The 21,291-nt window shown below is 37.1% G+C and overlaps 1 protein-coding gene across 1 annotated transcript in view; it reads left to right on the top strand.

Moving 5' to 3' along the window:
* SHC4 (SHC adaptor protein 4) overlaps nt 1-20,448 on the top strand; it is a 135,039-nt gene extending 114,591 nt beyond the window's left edge. Inside the window, exons 11-12 of the mRNA XM_059372782.1 lie at nt 12,023-12,276; nt 19,738-20,448. Coding sequence (XP_059228765.1) covers nt 12,023-12,276; nt 19,738-19,872 — 389 coding nt within the window. The 3' untranslated portion in view covers nt 19,873-20,448. The remainder of the gene's footprint in view (nt 1-12,022; nt 12,277-19,737) is intronic.
* Nucleotides 20,449-21,291: the final 843 nt, after the last annotated feature.

Here is a 21,291-nt window from a genome sequence, read left to right as displayed (position 1 = left end):
AGTCACTTTTGTCCAAAACTGTACTATCAAAAATGTGTTTTCACTGATTTTAGCCTTCTTTTTTCATCCTTTTGCCTCTCCCTGCATTGGCAGCAGTGTGTTTAATAATTTAGGCTTCTGGTATTTTTTACTTTTTATTTCCTACTAGGCTATAATGTTCCATAGCCCTCCTGGGCTTCTTGCTACCATTGCTCTCTCCAAAAAAATTAATTCCAGCTCCAAAAGTGTAAATAATATTGATTTAATAAAAATGAAGTAAGATGGAGTGGGGATAACTTTATACATACTTTTCTGCAAAATGTCTTAAATACACTTTTTTTCTCCATAATGTTTCGTGCTATCTCTTTCCTTACTTCCTCAAACACCCTGGTTAGCTTCGTTAGACCTACTTAGCCTCCATTTTCCAGACAGAAGCTTACTGATTAGTTCAGTAAGACAAAACAAAACCAACTCCAGAGACATGAACCTAGTATTTCTCAAGCATGGCTCCCAGGCTCCCAGTGCATCCTATCATGCCACCAATGTAAGAAAAGTTCCATACAATCTTTATTTTTATCAAATGTGGCAGAAGGAAATCACTGGTATTGACACAATCTAATCTGTGTACCAATTTATTGTCCCAGTAGAGCCAGTCATAACAAAGAAACTCCCTCAATATAATAGTGTAAAAAAACACCAAAATTTACTTTCCCTGTAGCCCACAGATTGGTGGTACAGGACTGGTGAGACTGCTTTGTCATTCTCAATACCTGGGTTGCATCTCTGGTCTAAGATGTTGCATCTCTGGCCTGAGTTTCAGTACAGCCTGAGATCTTTTATCTGGCTTAAGGTCTTTGGTCTCTGGTCTATAAGCTTGGGCTCCTACTATCACATGAGTGTTCAGCCAGTAGGAAGAAAGAAAGACAAGAAGAGTGTGCACACATTCCTTGGAAAGTATGGGCCCAGAAATGGAAGGCAGGCATCATTTCTATTCTCCTGCCCTCCACACAGCTTAGACATGTGGTCAGACCTAGCTTCAAAGGAGCTAGAGTAGTTGTTCTGGCAGGGTGGCTATGTGTCCAGCTACAGCTTAGGAACTCTATAACATCATGCGAGGGAGAACAGGTATCGGTACACAATTGCCTGCCTGCCTATCCATGAGCTGTTCTTTTCATACTTGCCCTCTCCCAAAGGGAGACCTTGCAAATATCTCATACAGTTAGAGCTTTCAGCTTAAAACCCATGATACCTGGATGAAGTCCTCTCAATCAAGATTGGATGGGGATCCTTATTATTTGCCAAATTGTCTGTACCCTCCCACACCCAAAATTAGTGGTGAAAAGAGGGATAAGATAACCATCATAAAAAAAACCTACATGCGCTAAAGGGAAGCATCCAAGACACAGGGGTCACTGGTACATAGCAATGACCAAATCCCATCAAGCAGTAATTGTGAAGACTCCCTGAGCTGGAATTGGAGAAAATTACTTGCTTGGACTCTGGTTCAGCTTTAGGACAGGAGTCTCCTTGTCCATTGCTATCTGTGAGTCTGGACTGTGTCCTCTGGGTTGTTCTAGCCGTTATGCTCTGCGGACGCATCTAAAGGCAATGATGGAGAAAGTGCCTTTCTTGGGGGTGTCACCACTTTTTGCAACCTATTTTCTGTGGGTGTGGGCTTGATAAATTGGAGTCTGCTTTAGAAGCCAAAAAGGCATAGACAAGGAGGGATTGTGATTCATTGGCAATGTCATTTCCTTAAAAACTCAGTAGGATTCTCCTGTATTTGCTTAGAATCAGTTCCTCGTGAACTTTCCCACAATGTTCCTTTCTTAGCTTCCTATTGCCTGAAGGATGCCTTCTCACTTTCCTGTTGGTAATTTTTGTGTTCTCTCTTCTTGGTTACTGTTCTTTGAGATTTGTAAATTTAATTAATCTTTCTAAAGGACCCAGGTTTTGGTTTCATTTCTCTATTGCTTCCTATTTTGTTTCATTGATTTCCATTTTTATCTTTTTTATATTTTCTTTGTACTCTCAATTAAATTTTCTCTTCTATATCCAGCTTGTACTATCTTTTCTTCTATTGGCTTTATAGTTTTTTTCCCATAATAAAATATTTACTTCACATGGACTTTATATTTTCTATGAGGTAGGGGGGGTCTAACTTCATTTTGCCTATGTAAGTGATCCAATTTTGCAAAAACCATTGACTAAGTATCTCCTCTTTCTCTAATGTCACTCTCCATTAGGCTAGATTCTATGTATGTGAATATATTTCTGAGCCTTTATTATACTTTTTCTAATTCCCTACTTACCTGTTTTATACCAGTATATTAATTAGTAGGGCTTTGTAATATAACTTAATAGACATATAATTCTTTCTTTATATTACAAATAATTTTTCAGTGGGTACTATCTCAAACTTTCACTTATTACTGACATTATATGTTAATATCTTTTTCTACCAACTTTTTAAGTACTTTGTAGAGGTGAATGTGTTTTTCCCCTCAATAATGCAGTTAAATCCCATTTTGTAATTTTCACACGTGTACTCAAGATCCCATATTGATAAAAAATGTATGGTCATTTCTCATAGTGCATGCATTCCGTATTGGAGAACTTGTTTACTTGCTAATATGTATTTGTAACCCCAAAATACTCATGGCACTCTTGTGGTCATATGTAGACATGCACAGAGCAAGAAAAAATTTGAGTTGCCCAATGCACACTTTTCCAGCTAAGGTCAAATAAGGTAACACTCTGCCTCCTCGTTCCAGCTCTCGTATTGTAAATAGGTATCCTTTTGCAGTCCATTTAGTGCCACATATTTTGCATTTTTGTGCTATTTGTTAATGATTTTGCTCTTTAAATAGTTTCCAAGGGGCACCTGGGTGGCTTGGTTGGTTAAGTAACTGCCTTCAGCTCAAGTCATGATTCTGGAGTCCTGGGATCAAGTCCCACATCAGACTCCTAGTTTCATGGGGAGTCTGCTTCTCCCTCTGACCTTCTCCCCTCTCATGCTCGCTCTCACTCTCTCTCTCTCTCTCTCAAATAAATAAAGTCTTTTAAAAAATAAAAATTTTTATAAAAGTAAAATAATCTCCGAGTGTTGTGCTGAAGTACTGTCTATTGTTCCCAAGAACAGAAGGTTGCGATGTACCTGATGGAGAAAATCCACATATTAGATAAGCTTTATTCAGGCATCCATTGGCTGTAAGTTCAGTGTTCTTGAGTCAACAGTATATACGAAATAAGGAGTCTTTAAACAGGAACACACATAATACAAGGTTATGTATTTATTGATTGATGAACATGTACTGACCTGAGGCTTGGAGGAACCTAACCCTGCATTTCTCCTGTGGACAGTGTTTCGGTTTTGACTAAGTCAGCGTTCACAGCAACTTTGTAAAATAAAACCACTGTCAGTGAAGAGAATTAACTACTTACAATCAGAGATGGAGTCATTTTCACATGCTGTGGGAGATAGAGGTAAGCTTTTCTTCCCACAACAGAAAACAGAATCGTTCCGCAGGCCTGACACTTTTCTCACCAATTTAATTCCTCTTCTGAATTTATCTTCAGTTGTATGACTATCCTGACATTTGTATACATTTTTTATTCTATGAATAGATTTTTTTTTTTAAATTCAAAAGTAACCCAAGTGCTCATGGAAGAAATCCAAACACAGTGTAAAAAAATAACATACAATGTACCTCCTTAAGTTACAATACTGGCTTCAACTCCTTAGATATTAACAGTTTCTTCTGAATATGACCAGAATGTTAATGCATAGTGAGGTGTGGTGGTGGGTATTAAGGAGAGCATGGAGAGCAAGTGAACATGGAGGACTGGGGTGGTGCATAAACAAGGAATCTTGGAACACTGAAAAAATAAAATAAAATTAAAAAAATATATATCTATCTACATACTTACTCATAACTATCCATCTGTCTCCTACTTACCTATCGTCTATCTATCTCCTTTAAAAATAAAGTTATAGCCCCTTAGAGGTTATGATAACCCCTTTCTATACTTACTTACTTCACTCTTCCATTTTAGAGATTTGTCCAAATGAACTTGTAATGGCCTTATTATTTTCTTTTTTCCAGTTTTATTGAGATGTAATTGACATATAACATTGTACTAGTGATTTGATATATGTATATATTGTAAAATGATTAACACACTAACTTCAGTGTGGTATCCATCTGTCACCTCACATAGTTATAAAATTTCTTTTATTGTGATGAGAACTTTAAAGATTTACTGTCTTAACAACTTTCAAATATGCAACACAGTATCATTAATTATAGTTGCAGGCTGTAGGTTACACCCCCAGGACCCATTTATCTCATAACCGAAAGATTGTAACTTTTTACTCCCTTTACCCATTTCTCCCACCCCTTATTCCCTGCCTTTGGCAATCATCAGTCTGTTTTCTGTTTCTGTGAGTTTTTCTTAAATTCCACATATAACTGAGATTATGCAATATTTGTATTTCTCTGTCTGACATATTTCACTTAGCGTAATGCCCCCAAGGTCCATCCATGTTGCAAATGGCAGGATTTCCTACCTTTTTATGGCTGAATAAATAATATTCCTATGTGTGTGTGTGTGTGTGTGTGTGTGTAAAATCAACCAATCACATTTACCTTATCCAGTGATCCATCAGTGGTATTTAGCTTGTTGCCATATCTTGGCTTTTGTAAATCATGCTGCAGTGAATGCGGGGGGAGCAGGTATCTTTTTGAGATAGTGATTCTGTTCCTTTGGATCTACAGTAGTTCTACTTTTTGTTTTTTTTAAGAAGTTCCATACCATTTTCCATGGGGGCTGCAGCAATTTACATTCCCACCAATAGGGCATGAGGGTTTTTTTCCCTTCACATCCTTGCCAACATTTATCTTCCATCTTTTTGATGAGAGCCACTCTAACAGATGTGAGGTGTTATTTCATTATGGTTTTGATTTGCATTTCCCTGATGACTAGTGATGTTGAGAACCTTTTTATGTACCTGTTAGCCATTTGTATGTCTTCTCTAGAAAAATATCTATTCAGTTCCTATGATCATTTTTTAATTGGATTGTTTGGGTTTTTTTTTTGCCACGGAGTTGTATGTGTTCTTCAGATATTAACCCCTTATCGGATCAGTGATTGGTAAATATTTTCTCCTATTCCATAGGTTGTCTTTTGTTTTGTTTATTGTTTCCTTTGCTGTGCAGATTTTTTTTTTTGATGTGGCCCTTATGTTTTTATTTTTGCTTTTGTTGCTTTTGCTCTTGGTGTCAAATCCAAAAAATCATTGTCAAAATTGATGTCAAGGAGCTTACACCTTATGTTTTCTTCTAGAAGTTATATGGGTTCAGGTCTTATATTCAAGTCTTTAATCCATTTTGAGTTGGTTTTGTGTACGGTGTAAGACACGGGTCCAATTTAATTCATTTGGATATGGCTGTCCAGTTTTCTCAACATCATTTATTAAAGACATTATCCTTTTCCCATTATCATTTTCTTAGCTCCTTTGTTGTAAGTTAATTGACCATATAAGTGTGGGTGTATTTTGGGGCTTCCTATTCTGCTTCATTGATCTATGTGTCTGTTTTTATGCCAATACCACACTATTTTGATTACTCTGGCTGTGAAATATAGTTTGAAATCAGGAATATGATACTTCTAGCTTTGTTCTTTTTTCTCAGGTTTGCTCTGACTATTTGAAGCCTTTTGTGCTTCCGCACAAATTTTAGCTTTGTTTGTTCTAGTTCTGTGAAAAATGCCATTAAAATTTTTGATAAGGATTGCACTGAATCTGTACATTGTTTTTTGGTATTATGGACTTTTTAACAATGTTAATTCTTCCAATCTATGAGCACAGACTATTTTTCCATTTATTTGTTTCTTCAATTTTTTTTTATCAGTGTGTTAGAGTTTTCAGTATACAGATTTTTAACTCCTTTACTTAAATTTATTCTTAAGTATTTTAAAATTATTTTTAAAAGGTTTTATTTATTTAAATAACCTCTACACCCAGTGTGGGGCTTGCACTCACAACTCTTAGATCAAGAGTCACATATTCTTTGGACTGAGCCAGCCAGGTGCCCCGGTATTTTATTATATTTTAATGCTATTGTAACTGGGATTGTTTCCTTAATCTCTATTTCTGAGAGTTTATTAGTGTATAGAAATACAACTGATTTTCATAGATTGACTGTATCCTACAACTTTACTGAATTCATTTATTAGTTCTAATGGGTTGTGTGTGTGTGTGTGTGTGTGTGTGTGTGTGTGTCTGTGTGTGTGTGTGTGTGTGTGTGTACTCTGTAGGGTTTTCTATATATATTATGTCACCTCCAAATAGAAACAGATTTACTTCTTCCTGTCCAATTTGGATGCCCTTTATTTCTTTTTCTTGCCTAATTGCTCTGGCAAGGACCTTCAATACTATATTGAATAAAAATAGGGAGAGTAGGCATCCTTTTTTCCTAATCTTAGAAGAAAAGCTTTCAGCTTTTCACTGATGAGCATGATGTTAGCTGTAGCCTTGTCATATATGGTCTTTATTTTGTCATAGTACATTTCCACCACACTGACTTTCTTGAGAGCTTTTATCATGAGTGGATGTTGAATTTTGTCAAATAGTTTTTCTTCATCTTCTGAGATGATCACCTGGTTTCATCCTTCACTAATGTGATGTGTCACATTGATTGACTTGTAGATGTTGAACGATTCCATATCCCTAAAATCTCACTTGATCATAGTGTATGATCATTTTCTTTGATCAACTTGAAGTGTTGTTGAATTTGGTTTGCTTAAGGACTTTACATCTATGTTCATCAGGGATTTGTCCTGTAATGTGTGTATGTGTGTATGTGTATGAGTGGTATCCTTGTCTGTTTTTGGTATCAGGTAATGCTGGACTTGTGAAGTGAGTTTGGAAGTGTTACCTCCTAATTTTTTGGAAGGGTTTAAGAAAGATTGGAATTAATTTCTCTTTAAATGTTTGGTAAAATTCACCTGTGAAGCCAGTTGGTTCTGGACTTCTCTTTGCTGGGAGGTTTTTGATGAGTGATTCAGTCTCTTTACTATTAATTCATCTGTTGAAATTTTCTATTTCTTCATGATTCAGTGTTGATAGTTTGTATGTTTTTAGGAATTTATCCATTTTTCTAGGTAATCCAATTTGTTGGCATATAATTATTCAGAGTAGTCCCTTATGATCCTTTGTATTTGTGTGTTGTCACTTGTAATGTCTCCCCTTTCATTTTTAATTTCATTTGAGTCCTTTTTTTTTTCTTGGTAAGTCTAGCTAAGAGTTTGTTTATTTTGTTTTTCTTATTTTCATTGCATATTATGTGTTATCTTTTTACTCTCTATTTCATTTATTCCTGCTCTGATCTTTTATATTTTTTTCTTCTATTAAATTTGGGCTTAGTTTGTTCATTTTAGAGTAACTTTGAGGTGTATAGTTAGGTTGTTTATTTGAGATCTTTCTTTTTTCTTAATATAGGTATTAATTGCTCTGAACTCAAACTGCCTTTGATAGCATCCCATAAATTGTGGTATGTAGTATTTTCATTTTCATTTCTCTCAGGATGTTTTCTGATTTCTCTTTTGATTTATCCTTTGACCCATTTGTTGTTTAGTAGCATGGTGTTTAATTTTCACATATTTGCAAATTTCCTAGTTTTCTTGTAATTGATTTCTGGTTTCATATCATTGTGGTCAGAAAAGATGCTTGATATTATTTCATTCTTTTAAAATTTATTAAGGCTTGTTTGTAGCCTAACATATGACTTATCCTGGAAAATGTCCCAAATGTGCTTGAGAAGAATATATGTTCTATTACTTTTGGGTGAAATGTTTTGCAAATGTCTGTTGAGTCAGTCTGGTCTAATGTGTAGTTTATGTCCAATGTTTCCTTACTGATTTTCTGTCTGGATGATCTATTTATTGTTGAAAATGGGATATTGAAGTCCCCTATTATTACTATGTTGCTATTTCTCCCTTCCAGACTATTAATATTTGCTTTAGATATATATGTCCTCCTATGTTGGATTAGCAAACCTTTGTTATTTTCAATTGTTTTATAGTATTCTGTTGTATGAATACATCATAGTTTATATAACCATTCCCTTACTAATGGACACCTAATTTTTTACAGTCCTTTGCTGATATAATAATCATCACTACCCCAAAATACCTAATTACATGTGCTTTTTAAAAATTGAGTGTGTCAATATGCTACCTTCACAGTTCAGATTGGTTTCTTTAAATGTCTCATTTTTAAATCATTGGAATTACTTGTAATTATTTAATCTGATTTTGCACATCACGTTATTTTTCTCCTGTAAGTCATAAGCCTCCTCTCTAAGGTTTTACCCGTCAGATGCTTATGGGTGTAGATATTCTTATCTATCTTGAACTTTCCTGAATTTCGGATTGTGAATAATATGTCTTCAGTTGCCATAGGAACTCCAAGTGACATGATTACTTTCTTCCATCATTCCTATCACTTTTTTTTTTCTTTTTTAGGTCTCAGTTAAATACAGAACAGCCTTTCTTGTTGCTTCCTTAACCTCCACTACTTCTGAGAAAATATGTTATTAGTTATATCAAGTCAATAACTTATTAAATTTTGTAGGGCAATTTTATTTTATTTTATTTTTTAATAATTTTTGTATTATGTTATTTTAGTCACCAACAATGAATCATGGAACACTGCATCAAAAACTAATGATGTTGGTTTCACTTATTTGTGGAGCATAACAAATAACATGGAGGACATAGGGAGATGGAGAGGAGAAGGGAGTTGAAGGAAATTGGAAGGGTAGGTGAACCATGAGAGACTATGGATTCTGAAAAGCAACCTGAGGGTTTTGAAGGGGTGGGGGGGAGTGGGAGGTTGGGGGAGCCAGGTGGTGGGTATTAAGAAGGGCACGTATTACATGGAGCACTAGATGTGGTGCAAAAACAATAAATTCTGTTATGCTGAAAAGAAATTAAAAAAAAAAACTAATGATGTACTGTAGGGAAATTTTATATAAATAACTAGATTTAAGTTATTATCTTTCTCAAATTCTGCATTATGTATGAAAGGAGTCGATAATAGGTAATGCAGTACAATAGTAAAAACTATTGATGATGGGACTATAGGTGATTAATTTTCTTTGTTTCTCTGTGTTTCCTAGATTTAAAGAAGTAGCATGCATAACTTTTTTTTAAATTAACATATAATGTATTATTAGCTTCAGGGGTACAGGTGTGTGAATCACCAGTCTTACACAATTCACAGCACTCATGATAGCATGTACCCTCCCCAATATCCATAATCCAGCTGCTCTATCCTCCCCCCCCCACCCCTCAGCAACCCTCAGTTTGTTTCCTGAGATTAAGTGTCCCTTATTGTTTGTCTCTCTCCCAATCCCATCTTGCTTCATTTTTTTCCTTCCCTAGCCCCCCACGACCCCCCACTCTGCCTCTCAAATTGCTCATATCAGAGAGATCATATGATAACTGTCTTTCTCTGATTGACTCATTTCCCTTAGCATAGTACCCTATAGTCCTATCCACGTTGTTGTAAATGGCAAGATTTTGGGGTTTTGATGGTTGCATAGTATTCTTTATCCATTCATCTGTTGATGGACATCTAGGTTCTTTCCATAGTTTGGCTATTGTGAACATTTCTACTATAAACATTCAGGTGCACATGCCCCTTCAGATCACTACATTTGTATCTTTAGGATAAATACCAGTAGTGCGATTGCTGGGTGGTAGGGTAGCTCTATTTTCAACTTTTTGAGGAACATCCATACTGTTCTCCAGGGTGGCTGCACCAGCTTGCATTCCCACCAACAGTGTAGGAGGGTTCCCCTTTCTCCTCATCCTCGCCAGCATCTGTCATTTCCTGACTTGTTAATTTTAGCCATTCTGACTGGAGTGAGGTGGTATACAACTGTGGTTTTAATTTGTATTTCCATGATGCCAAGTGATGTTGAGCACTTTTTCATGGGCCTGTTGGTCATTTGGATGTCTTCTTTAGCATGCATAACTTTTAAAATTAAAACAAAAATTTTTTTTAAATCTGTCAGATATTCTGCTTTTAGTAAAATTAGATTTTCAGTAAAGGTTTAGATGATTGAAATGTCCCAGTACAGTGTATGTTGTTCTTGTGCTAATTTGGGAAACTGTGTTAGGAAAATATTATCCATACTCTCAGGCTGGCCCATGATCTGTTGCGTCTTTTCAAGATGATATAACGTCTGTTTTTCTTTTGTTTTGTCCTTGTCCAAAAGCTCTCCACCCTTATCTCAGAATAAACTGGAAACCATCATGCATTACGACGTGCGTGCACACACACACACACACACACACACACACAGACTCATGCATCTCCCACTCACACACTCACTCACTGAAATGGGTCCACGGTTACTTATCAGAGTTCTCGATTATGCCTAAAAGCTAGCAGCACGAAGGCTAACTTCATTTATTATTCATCTGATCTGGACACATTTCTTCAGCCTTTTTCTGGTAACAGTAGATAGATATGATTGTTTGGAGAGGAGAATATTTTCAGCCAGAAATATAGACTAAAGATATCTTCAAAAAGATATATTTGTGAATGCTACATCATAATTGTGCTATCCAGAGAGAAGTTCCTAAGTAGAGACAAAACTGTAACATATTAATGGGAGAATTGGGTTATGTCTACAGGGCCCTGGTTGCCTGTATCAATGACTTCATGAAATCATCATATGTAAGTTGTAAAACTTAGAGTTTAGAGGATTTCTCATTTGTGAGACCCTTGCATAAGGACATGGAAATATACCTTTACATCTATAGTGATGAAAGCTTGTTTCTATGCAGAAGATCCTTTGCATTTAAAAAGACAAAGTCTGATTTCTGTGGTTATTTTCCCAGTAAATTTGCCATATAAAACAGACAACTTTTACCTGGATACAGACCTAAGAATTTTATGTTATTACTTCTGGAGATGCTGTGTATCTTCTATCTGCTAGGGACCATTGTAGGTACTACCGAAGCAGAGTGGTTAGACCAATTTTGAAAATTGGAAGGTTTTCACATTCAAGGCAAGGGTCTTAGTGTGTGGTGATTAAGAACTTGGACCTTGGAGTCAAATAGATCTCATTTCAAAGCTGAGATTTACAACATATCCGTGGTGTGACTTCAAGTAAATCATTTAGTCTTTAAAATCCACTTCCTGACCATTTCTATTTTAGAATGAAACAAGATAATATATGTAGAGCATTGAGCAGTACCTTTCATACTTGATAAGTGGGAACTACACAATAATTATTATCACTGTGGGTATCAATAATACAATTATGTGCCACTTGGTATATCTTCTCATTCCCCACTGCCATCGACACTATGTAATATTTATTCTGCAGAACTGTGGGGGGCTGCCTGAGACCAGCGCCTCCCTGATGTTTTGCCTTCCTTTACCCGTTTAACTCTGCTTCATCCCCACAGGTGAATGACAAAAACAGCAGAGTGGTCACTTAATAGGAATGCTGTGAGGTTCAGTATAGCTTTGAAGTTTGGGGTCAGAAGCATCTCTGAAACACATTAGTAATTTGGTTTAAAAATAAAAAGCTAAATACCAAAAAGAGGGCCCAGTCTGAAGTTACTGTAGGCATTTTCAAAGAGTTTGGGAATGTTTTAGACGTTATCTGTGATCTGGGTCTGCATAAGCTTCTTTCTCTTTAACATACAGCCCCTGGGACGTAATGTGCCTCTCTCTGCAGTTATGTAAGCAGTTCTTGTGGGTCAGTTCCATTTCTCATCTGAAAGGAAAACTGCACCTGGGCAAGCTTTTCCTGGTAACAGACGCCAAAGGCAATGTTTGGACCTACCATTAAATTAAAGCCTGTTGGAAGTTCTGGAAACAAAAACCCCATTTGTTTTTATTATTATTATTTAAACAGTGCGCAGCACACAGTAGGGCCTCAAGTTGGATGTGCTGAACGAATGAATGAGTGAATGAATGAAAGAGGTGGTGATGTCCCTATTTATGTTTTGACTCTAGAAGCACCAGAAACTGTTCAGCCAGGTGCCACAGCCCAGCCTGCCAGCTCACATTCTTTGCCACACATTAAGCAGCAGCTGCGGAATGAAGACTGCTACCATGGCAAGCTGAGCAGGAAGGCAGCAGAGAGCCTGTTGGTAAAGGATGGGGACTTCCTGGTTCGAGAGAGTGTAACATCTCCTGGCCAGTATGTGCTAAGTGGACTACAGGGAGGCCAGGCAAAGCATCTTCTCCTGGTGGATCCCGAAGGCAAGGTATCATTGAACTTCTTGTGGTTTTCGCAGGATGTTTTAATTAAGGTTATTCTGAGTGATTAGTCCAAAGCCTGTCGCATGTTAAAGCTAAGAGTTTTCTTTCTCTTGAGCCTGCTAGGTGGAGCAGGAAGTGCTAACTAAGGGGGCTAGTGGAGGGGTTTGCGAGGGAGCCACCCCAGAGGATCAAGTAGAGGGCAGCTCTTTCTGCCCTTCCCACTTAAGATTAGCACTAAGTGAATACCTACAACACAGAAGTGTAAGGATTCACAGCTGACCACTGTTCAGTATCACATACCTTGTCCTTGCTACCAGAGTGCTTATAGCTTATGATTTCAAAAAACAGATGCTTAGGGACGCCTGGGTAGCTCAGTGGGTTAAGCCGCTGCCTTCGGCTCAGGTCATGATCTCAGGGTCCTGGGATCGAGTCCCGCATCGGGCTCTCTGCTCAGCAGGGAGCCTGCTTCCTCCTCTCTCTCTCTCTCTGCCTGCCTCTCTGCCTACTTGTGATCTCTCTCTGTCAAATAAATAAAAATTTAAAAAAATCTTTGAAAAAAAAAACCAGATGCTTAAATAATTATAACACAAGTATGAATGATGTAAGAATGGTTCAGCCAAAGCATTATAGTGTTTCTCGTGATAGAGGAGTGCTCTGGTTGAGGGAAACTAAATGCTTCTTGCAGGGTCTGGCATGTAAAATGAACCTTAAAAGACAGCAGCATTTTAAAAGGGGGTATATTTGGAGCATAGAGAAGGAAGCATAAGAACACACAGAGCAGAAGAATGACATTAAGCCAATTAAAAAATGTATGGCTAGGCAGAGGATGGGACAGAAATGATCGTAGACAAAAAACGGTTAACAAAATGGTAATAGTCTTTCCCTATTAATAATTAGTTTATATGTAAATGGATTAGGCTTCTCAGTCAAAAAATATAGAATAGAAGATATAAAGCAAGATCCGACTATATGCTGTCTAGAAGAGACTCACTTTAGATTTAAGGACATGCATAGTCTGAAAGTGAAAGGATGGGTAAAGATGTTCCATGCGAATGATAACCAAAAGAGAGCAGTCAAAAACTGTTAAAAGAGACAAAGAAGCACATTATATAATGATAGAAGGATCAATTCACCAGGAAGATATAACAATTATAAATGTATATGCACCCAATATCAGAGTACCCAGATATATGACACAAACATTGGCAGAACTTAAGGGAGAAATAATAACACAATATTAGTGGGAGATTTCAGTGCTCCACTTTCAATAATGGATAGAACATCCAGTCAGAAGGACTTGAACAGGGGCACCTGGGTGGCTCAGTGGGTTAAAGCCTCTGCTTTCGGCTCAGGTCATGATCCCAGGGTCCTGGGATCGAGCCCCGCATCAGGCTCTCTGCTCAGCAGGAGACCTGCTTTGCTTCTCTTCCTCTTTCTCTCTGCCTACCTCTCTGCCTACTTGTGATCTCTGTCTGCCAAATAAATAAATAAAATCTTTAAAAAAAAAAAAAAGAAGAAGGACTTGAACAACAGTGTAGACCAAATGGACCTATCAGACAAATACACTAGCCTCAGAATACACATTCTTCTCAAGCATACTCAGAGCATTCACATGTTAGATCACTAATACTAGGATGGATCTCCTATCAGGTCAAAAAACAAGTCTTAGGAGATGTAAGAAGAGTGAAATCATACCAAGTATCTTTTCTTACCACAGTGGAATGAAACTAGATATTAATGACAGAGAGAAAATTTACAAATAAGTGGAGTTAAATAATACACTCTTGAAGAACAAATGCCAAAACAGAAATCAAGGGGAAATTAGAAAATATCTGGAAACAAATGGAAATGAAAACACAACATACCAGAACTATGGGATGTGGCAGAAACAATATGAAGGAAGTTGATAAATGTGGTGATAAATGTCTACACCGAAAAAAAAAAAAAGATCTCAAATAAACAATCTAACTCTGCATTTCAAGGAACTATAAAAGAACAAATTAAACTCAAAATTAGCAGAAGAAAGGAAATATTTCAGATTGCAGTGAAATAAATGAAAGAGAATAGAAACATAATAGGAAAAAATCCACAAAAGTACAAGTTGGTGTTTTGAAAGGATACATGAAACTTATCTTTAGCTAGATGGCTTAGAAAGCAAGAGGGAAGGCTCAAACAAATAAAATCAGAAAGGAAAGAAGAGACATTACAACTGATGACAAATTAAACGATTAAATGATTATATTAAACAATTATAAGAGATTATTAAGACAATTATATGCCAACAAATTGGATAACCCAGAAGAAATGGATAAATTCCTAAAAACATACAACCTACTAAGAGTGAACCACAAAGAAATAGAAAACCTGAATAAATTGTTAGTAAGGAGATTGAATCACTAGTCAAAAACTTCCCACACACAAAAAAGTCCAGGACCAGATAGTTTCACTCATAAATTCTTTCGGACATTTAAAGAATTAATGTCTATGCTTCTTTTTTTTTTTTTAAAGATTTTATTTATTTATTTGACAGAGAGAGATCACAAGTAGGCAGAGAGGCAGTCAGAGAGAGAGAGGAGGAAGCAGGCTCCTGGCTGAGCAGAGAGCCCGATGTGGGACTCGATCCCAGGACCCTGAGATCATGACCTGAGCCGAAGGCAGCGGCTTAACCCACTGAGCCACCCAGGTGCCCAATGTCTATGCTTCTTAAACTTTTTCCAAAAAAATGAAGAGGAGAGGCGCCTGGGTGGCTCAGTTGGTTAAGTGTCAACCTTTGGCTCAGGTCATGATCTTAGGGTCCTGAGATCCACCTCTCCCTACCATAGGGCTCCCTGCTTGGCGGTGAGGCAGCTTCTCCCTCTCCCTCTGCGTTTCCATCTCCCTCTGCCCCTCCCCTGACTTGTGCTCTCTTGCGTGTTCTCTCTCTCTCTTTCAAATAAATAAAATATTTTAAGAAAATGAAGAGGAAAAAATACTTAAAAACCCATTCTATGAGGCCTGCATTACCCATATACCAAAACTAGAAAAAGACACTACAAGAAAGGAAAACAGAGGCCAGTATGTCTGATGAACATACATGTAAAAATCCTTAACAAAATACTAGCAAACCACATCCAATAGTTCACTAAAGGATCATATACCATGACCAAGTGGGATTTATCCCTGGATTGCCAGGAAGGTTCATCAAAGAAAGCAATTGATGTGGCCCACGACGTTAACAAAATGATGGATAAAAATCATATGGTCATCTCAATAGATGAATAAAAAGCATCTGAAAAAACTAAACACCCTTTCATGATTAAAGATTATTTATTTATTTATTTGACAGACAGAGATCACAAGTAGGCAGAGAGATAGGCAGAGAGAGAGAGAGAGGGGGAAGCAGGCTCCCCGCTGAGCAGAGAGCCCAATGTGGGGCTCAATCCCAGGACCCCAGGATTATGACCTGAGCCAAAGGCAGAAGCTTTAACCCACTGAGCCACCCAGGCGCCCCAACACCCTTTCATAATTAAAAAAAAAAAAAACAAAAAAACCCTACACTCAGTGAACTAGGAGTAGAAGGAAATTACTTCAGCATGACAAAGGCCATATGTTTAAAGCCTACAGCTAATACCATACTCACAGTGAAAAACAAAGTTTTTCCTTTCACCACTTTTGCTCAACATAGTGCTGGAAGTACTCTCCCAGGAAATTAGGCAAGAGAAAGAAATAAAAGGTATCCAAATTGGAAAGGAAGAAGTAAAATTATCTCTTCAAAGATGATATAATCTTATATGTAGGCAATCCTAAAGATTCCACAAAAAACCTGTTATGACTAATAAATAATTTCAGCAACATTTCAGGATAGAAAGTGAACATACAAAAATCAGCTGCATTTGTATATAATAATAATGAACAATCTGAGAAGGAAATTCAGAAAACAATCTCATTTACATTACCATCAAAAAGAATAAAATACTTAAGTATAAATGTAACCAAGGAGTCAAAAGACTTATAAGCTGAAAACCACAAAACATTGCTGACTGAAAGAAATTAAAGAAGACACAAATGGAAAGACATCCTATGTTCATGGATTAGAGGATTTGCTATTGTTAAAACCTCCATATTATCCAAAGTAATCTACAAATTCAATGCAATCTCCATAAAAATTTAAAAATCATTTTATAGAAATAGAAACACTCTTAGTATTCATTTGGAACCACAATAGCCAAAACAATCTTCAGAAAGAAAAATAAAGCTGGAGACATCATACTTACTGATTTCAAAGCTAGAGTAATCAAACCAGCATGGTACTGGCATGAAGACAGACATATAGACCAATGGAACAGAACAGAGAGCCCAGAGATAAACCAATGCATTTATGGCCAAATGGTCTTTGCAAATGTTGCCAAGAATACACAACAGAGAAGGAATACTCCTTTCAGCAAATAGTTTTGGGAGAATGATATCCATATGCAAAGAATAAAATTAGACTCTCTATATTACAGCACACCCCAAAATTTATTCAAAATAGATTAAAGGAAAAAAATAAAGGAAAAAAAAACAAAATAGATTAAAAACTTATATGTAAGATCTGACACTGTAAAACTAGGAGAAAAGAAAAAGAAAAATTTCATAATATTGCTCTTGACAATGATTTCTTGGATATAACACCAAAAATGCAAGCAAATGCAAAAACAGACAAGTGAGACTATGTAAAACTAAAGAATTTCTGCACAGCAAAGAAAACAATCAGCAAAGTGAAAGACAATCAGAATGGGAGATAATATTTGCAAACTGTATGTCTGGTAAGGGGTTAATTTTCAAAGTCTATAAGAAATTTCTACAACTTAATAACAAAAAAACCCCAAATAATCTGATTTAAAAATGGGCAGATAACTTGAACAGTCATGTCTCCAAAGAAGATCTGCATATGGCCAGCAGGTATTTTAAAAAAGATGCTCAACAACTATAATCACCAGGGAAGTAGAATCAAGTTCACAGTAAGATATCACCTCACCCCTGTTAGGATGATTATTATAAAAAACAAACAGAAAAGAACAAGTTTTGGTAAGGGTATGCAGAATATGTAACTGTTGGGCCTTGTTAGTGGGAATATATAATGGTGTAGCTGCTGTGGAAAGCAGTATGGGTTGTCCTCAAAAAATTAAAAATAGAATTCCCATATGGTTCATATTTATTGGACAGGTTTTTATCCCAAAAGAATTGACATCAGGATTTTAAATAGACATTTGCACTCCCATCTTATTCACAGTAGCCAGGTGGTAGGAACAAGCTTAATGTCCCTTGATGGATTAATAGATTAACAAAATGTGGTGTGTGTATGTATACATACACAAGTATACAACAGAAGAGTATTCCACCGTAAGAAGACAAAAGTCTATCATATGCTACAACATAAATGAACCTGGAGAATATCCTGCTAATTAAAATTAAAATAATTAAAATAAGCCAGTCACAGGATGACAAGTACTGCATGATTCCAGTTATATGGGGTATCAAAAGTAGTCAAACTCGTAGAAATAGAATGTAGGATGATAGTTGCCAGGGCCAGGTGGGGAGGAAGAAACAGGTGGTGGTGGTTGTTTAATGACTATTGGTTTCAGCCTTGTAAGATGAAAAAGTTACAGTAATCTGTTGTATGGCATTATGCTTAGAGTTAACTACACTGTTGTACACTTAAAAACTTGTTCAGGGGGTAGATCTCATGTTATGGTTTTGTTATCTCTCTCTCTCTCATACAAACACCCACACACACACACACACGCCCCTTGTGACTGGGACAACAGCAGCACTATTTGCAGTGTGTAAAGCTGGGCAAATGGTGGAATGCACATGGAGTGCAGAGGGCCATGATGAACTGGGAAGAGCATGTCCTGTGTAAGAGGGACAGTCACACGCAGCTCCAGTCACTTGCTGCCATTTGGAGTAAGGGTCCAGGGTAGCTGGATGTGATTTTCCCAAAGAAACCACAAAATGAAATTTGTATAGGTAATCTCCCCATTTTTAATTCAAAATACTTAAGAACTCTCTATTGGGCACCTTCTACCTTTTCCCCACAGCAAACTGTAAAACATCTCCTGGTATGTTTGGCTGGAGAGTGGGTAGTTTATAATCCCTGCACTGGAAGATAACTTGACATTTGTATTCAGGATTGCTTAGAGACGAAAGTAATGAGGGGATTCCAGGTAAGAACTAGTGAAAGCCTGAATCAGGATGGAGGTAGGAGAAATACAGAGAGGAGGGCAGAGTGAGCTGGAATTTACAACACAGACTAGCAGGACTGATCCACTGATTTGACATGGGCTGGGGTTGAGATGAAGGATATCAAAATGTTTTCAAGGCTTGGAGCCATTTGAGAGTAAGTGGGAAACCTTGTGCGCTTTTCCTCTTAATCCTTGAGTGTGTATTTCCCAAGAGTAGGGATGTTCTCTTACACAGACATAGTACAGTGATCAAGATCAAGAAATTTTAACATTGACCATTACCCTTATCTAATTCAAGGTTATATTCAAATTAGGGCAATTATTCTCCCCAAAATTGTGTTTTCTTTAATATGCTAAAAACCAATATCTAAACAGAACAAAAAAAAAATCCCTTGTAGAGAGGTAGCAGAATCATGGAGCATGATTCTGGAGTATGATTCTTATTCATGGAGCATGAATAAAGCGAAGTAAGCCTTAGTCTCTGGCTGCATGACTTCCTGCTGCTGGGCAGTTCCCAGCCACCCCCTACAAAGGAGTGGAGTCCATTGTGGCCAGTGGAGTCATGATGGAGAGTAAGCAAGAGAGAAAGCTCAAGAGAAAGCAAGCATAGGGAAACTGAGTTGCTTTGGCAACAGGCAAGAAGTTCCATATAACATATTTATGAATGGGCTACCATGAAGTCTGCAGGAAGGAGACATGAATGCCTATTAGGAAGGTCTGACAAGGCTTCTTGAAGGAGACAGGATTTGTGTTGAGCCTCCAAGAAGAGGCAGGACTTCTCCAGAAGGGCTACTTCGAACAGACACAAGATATTTTGGCAACAGTCTGCTTGCTGGGTTATAATTGTAATCCTGGGATTCATGCTTCTATATACCGTTAAATATTTATAGCAATGGTGATGTGACAAGATACATGAAATAGTAATATGACAAAAAGAGTTGTTGCAAATTTGGATTGGGTGACAGTTTTTATCATTTTTCTGAGAGGGAAAACTGCTTAAAAAAACTGCTTAAAAACTGCTTAAAAACAAAAACGGTAATGGGGAATGAGACAAGTGTTTCCTAAGGGATATAGAGCTGAAAGGTACCTTTCTTTCTTTTTTTTCTTTCTTTCTTTTTTTGTTTGTTTGTTTGTTTGTTTTGTTATTCAGCCAAATATCTCCTTCAGGGATGTGTCTTTTTTTTTTTTTTCTTTTCCTGATTGTTTACATCGTATGGAAGAACTATTATCATTTAACCTCAATACTTGTACTTCCTTTTCAAGGTAAGGACCAAGGATCATGTGTTTGATAATGTTGGCCATCTTATCAGATACCACATGGATAACAGTTTGCCGATCATTTCATCTGGAAGCGAAGTAAGCCTTAAACAACCAGTGAGAAAAGAAAATAATCCATGACTTTTGCATTCCAGCAAGTGACCATTTGGAAGTACCATCACACTGATATTTCAAGAAAGTGGTGTTAGGACACAAAAGATAATCCAAACCTGGTTTAGAGACAAACTAGAGCACAAACTGTGAAGTACATTTTTCCAAGACCATCATGGACTCTGTCCTTTCTAAGACAAAGAACTAACAAAGATCAATCCTCAGAAAGTGAAAATCAGAAAAGGAGAAGAGGATTGGTCCCTTTGAAAAGAAATTATACATATGCACGGATGTCACTTTTTAAGGCCATATTGCATTGATAGCAAGCTAAAAGCACAATTAAACTTTCCCATTCTAAAGACTCCTTGGATGAACTGCTGGGGCAGTAGTGGTATGTGCCTTTCAACTTGATAATTTGGGGACATTTTCATATTGGGGAGATTAGTTCTAAGTGTCTTCATATTCTCTAACTATAGAACTATTTGCCAAAAGAAGTTTTTCCTTGTTACAAAAATAAGAAGTAATTTGCTTGATAGTTACTGACTTTATTACATTTTCGGTTTAGTAGCACTTTCACTGCAATGTTAAAATAAATTTGTTGTTGAATTTGGACTCTGTCTATGGCCAGTAGAGTCAAAGCAAAAGTCACTGAAAGCATTGGTCTGTTTCACTGGCCTGTCCCATTTACTACTTAAAGGGTTGGAGCCTAAATTCTTTGGCCTAGTATTTCTCAATCTTTGCTATTCGGATGGTTTGTATGCAGCATAGCATAAACTGAAGAGAGGCCAAATCTATCAGTCATTTCTATTTCATCGTATTTATCCCTCTTTCCTTCCCCTCTCCCTTCCCCTACACACAGAGGAAGCTTGTGAACGCACGGATTTAAAACATGGCAGACAAACCCATGTTCTTCATATTCAACATTCAAATTGGTTTCATTCTTATTTAAAATACTGATTTTATTTGAAAGTATCAGGAAATATCCTCTTGATTGGCTGTGACTGAATCATAGTCTTTCACCTGTATCCTGAGCATCTTTTCTAGATATGATCAGACAAAATGCAGAAGGGGGAAAACATATTGAATGAAACGTCTGGAAAGGTTTGTCACATGTAGTTACACTGGTAAACTGATGGTGTAATTAGTGTTGCGTAGAGAAAAGTGCAAGCCAGGTCTCTTGATATGACCTTGAGCCAGCTGCTGAGCCTACCTGGACTCCAGTTTCCTTATCTATGAAATAAGGGACTTGGGCTAGGTGAATTCAGAGGTGCATCTCAGCCCTAAGATAAGATGAGTTTACAAAAAGCAAGTTTTCCATTTATTAGGGGTCAGTATTGATAATCAGTTTGTAGAAGGAAGGTGAAAAGGAGCTTTTTCCTTTAGTCTGTACCTGTACTCACAGAATGAAGGGCACAACTGAAACCAACATTCAGGTAGTAGAGACCCCGA

The sequence above is a fragment of the Mustela nigripes genome, chromosome 13, assembly GCF_022355385.1.
Source record: "Mustela nigripes isolate SB6536 chromosome 13, MUSNIG.SB6536, whole genome shotgun sequence".
NCBI lineage: Eukaryota > Metazoa > Chordata > Mammalia > Carnivora > Mustelidae > Mustela > Mustela nigripes.
The sequence above is the reverse complement of the archived record's forward strand: the minus strand, read 5'-3'. Positions and strand labels throughout refer to the sequence as shown.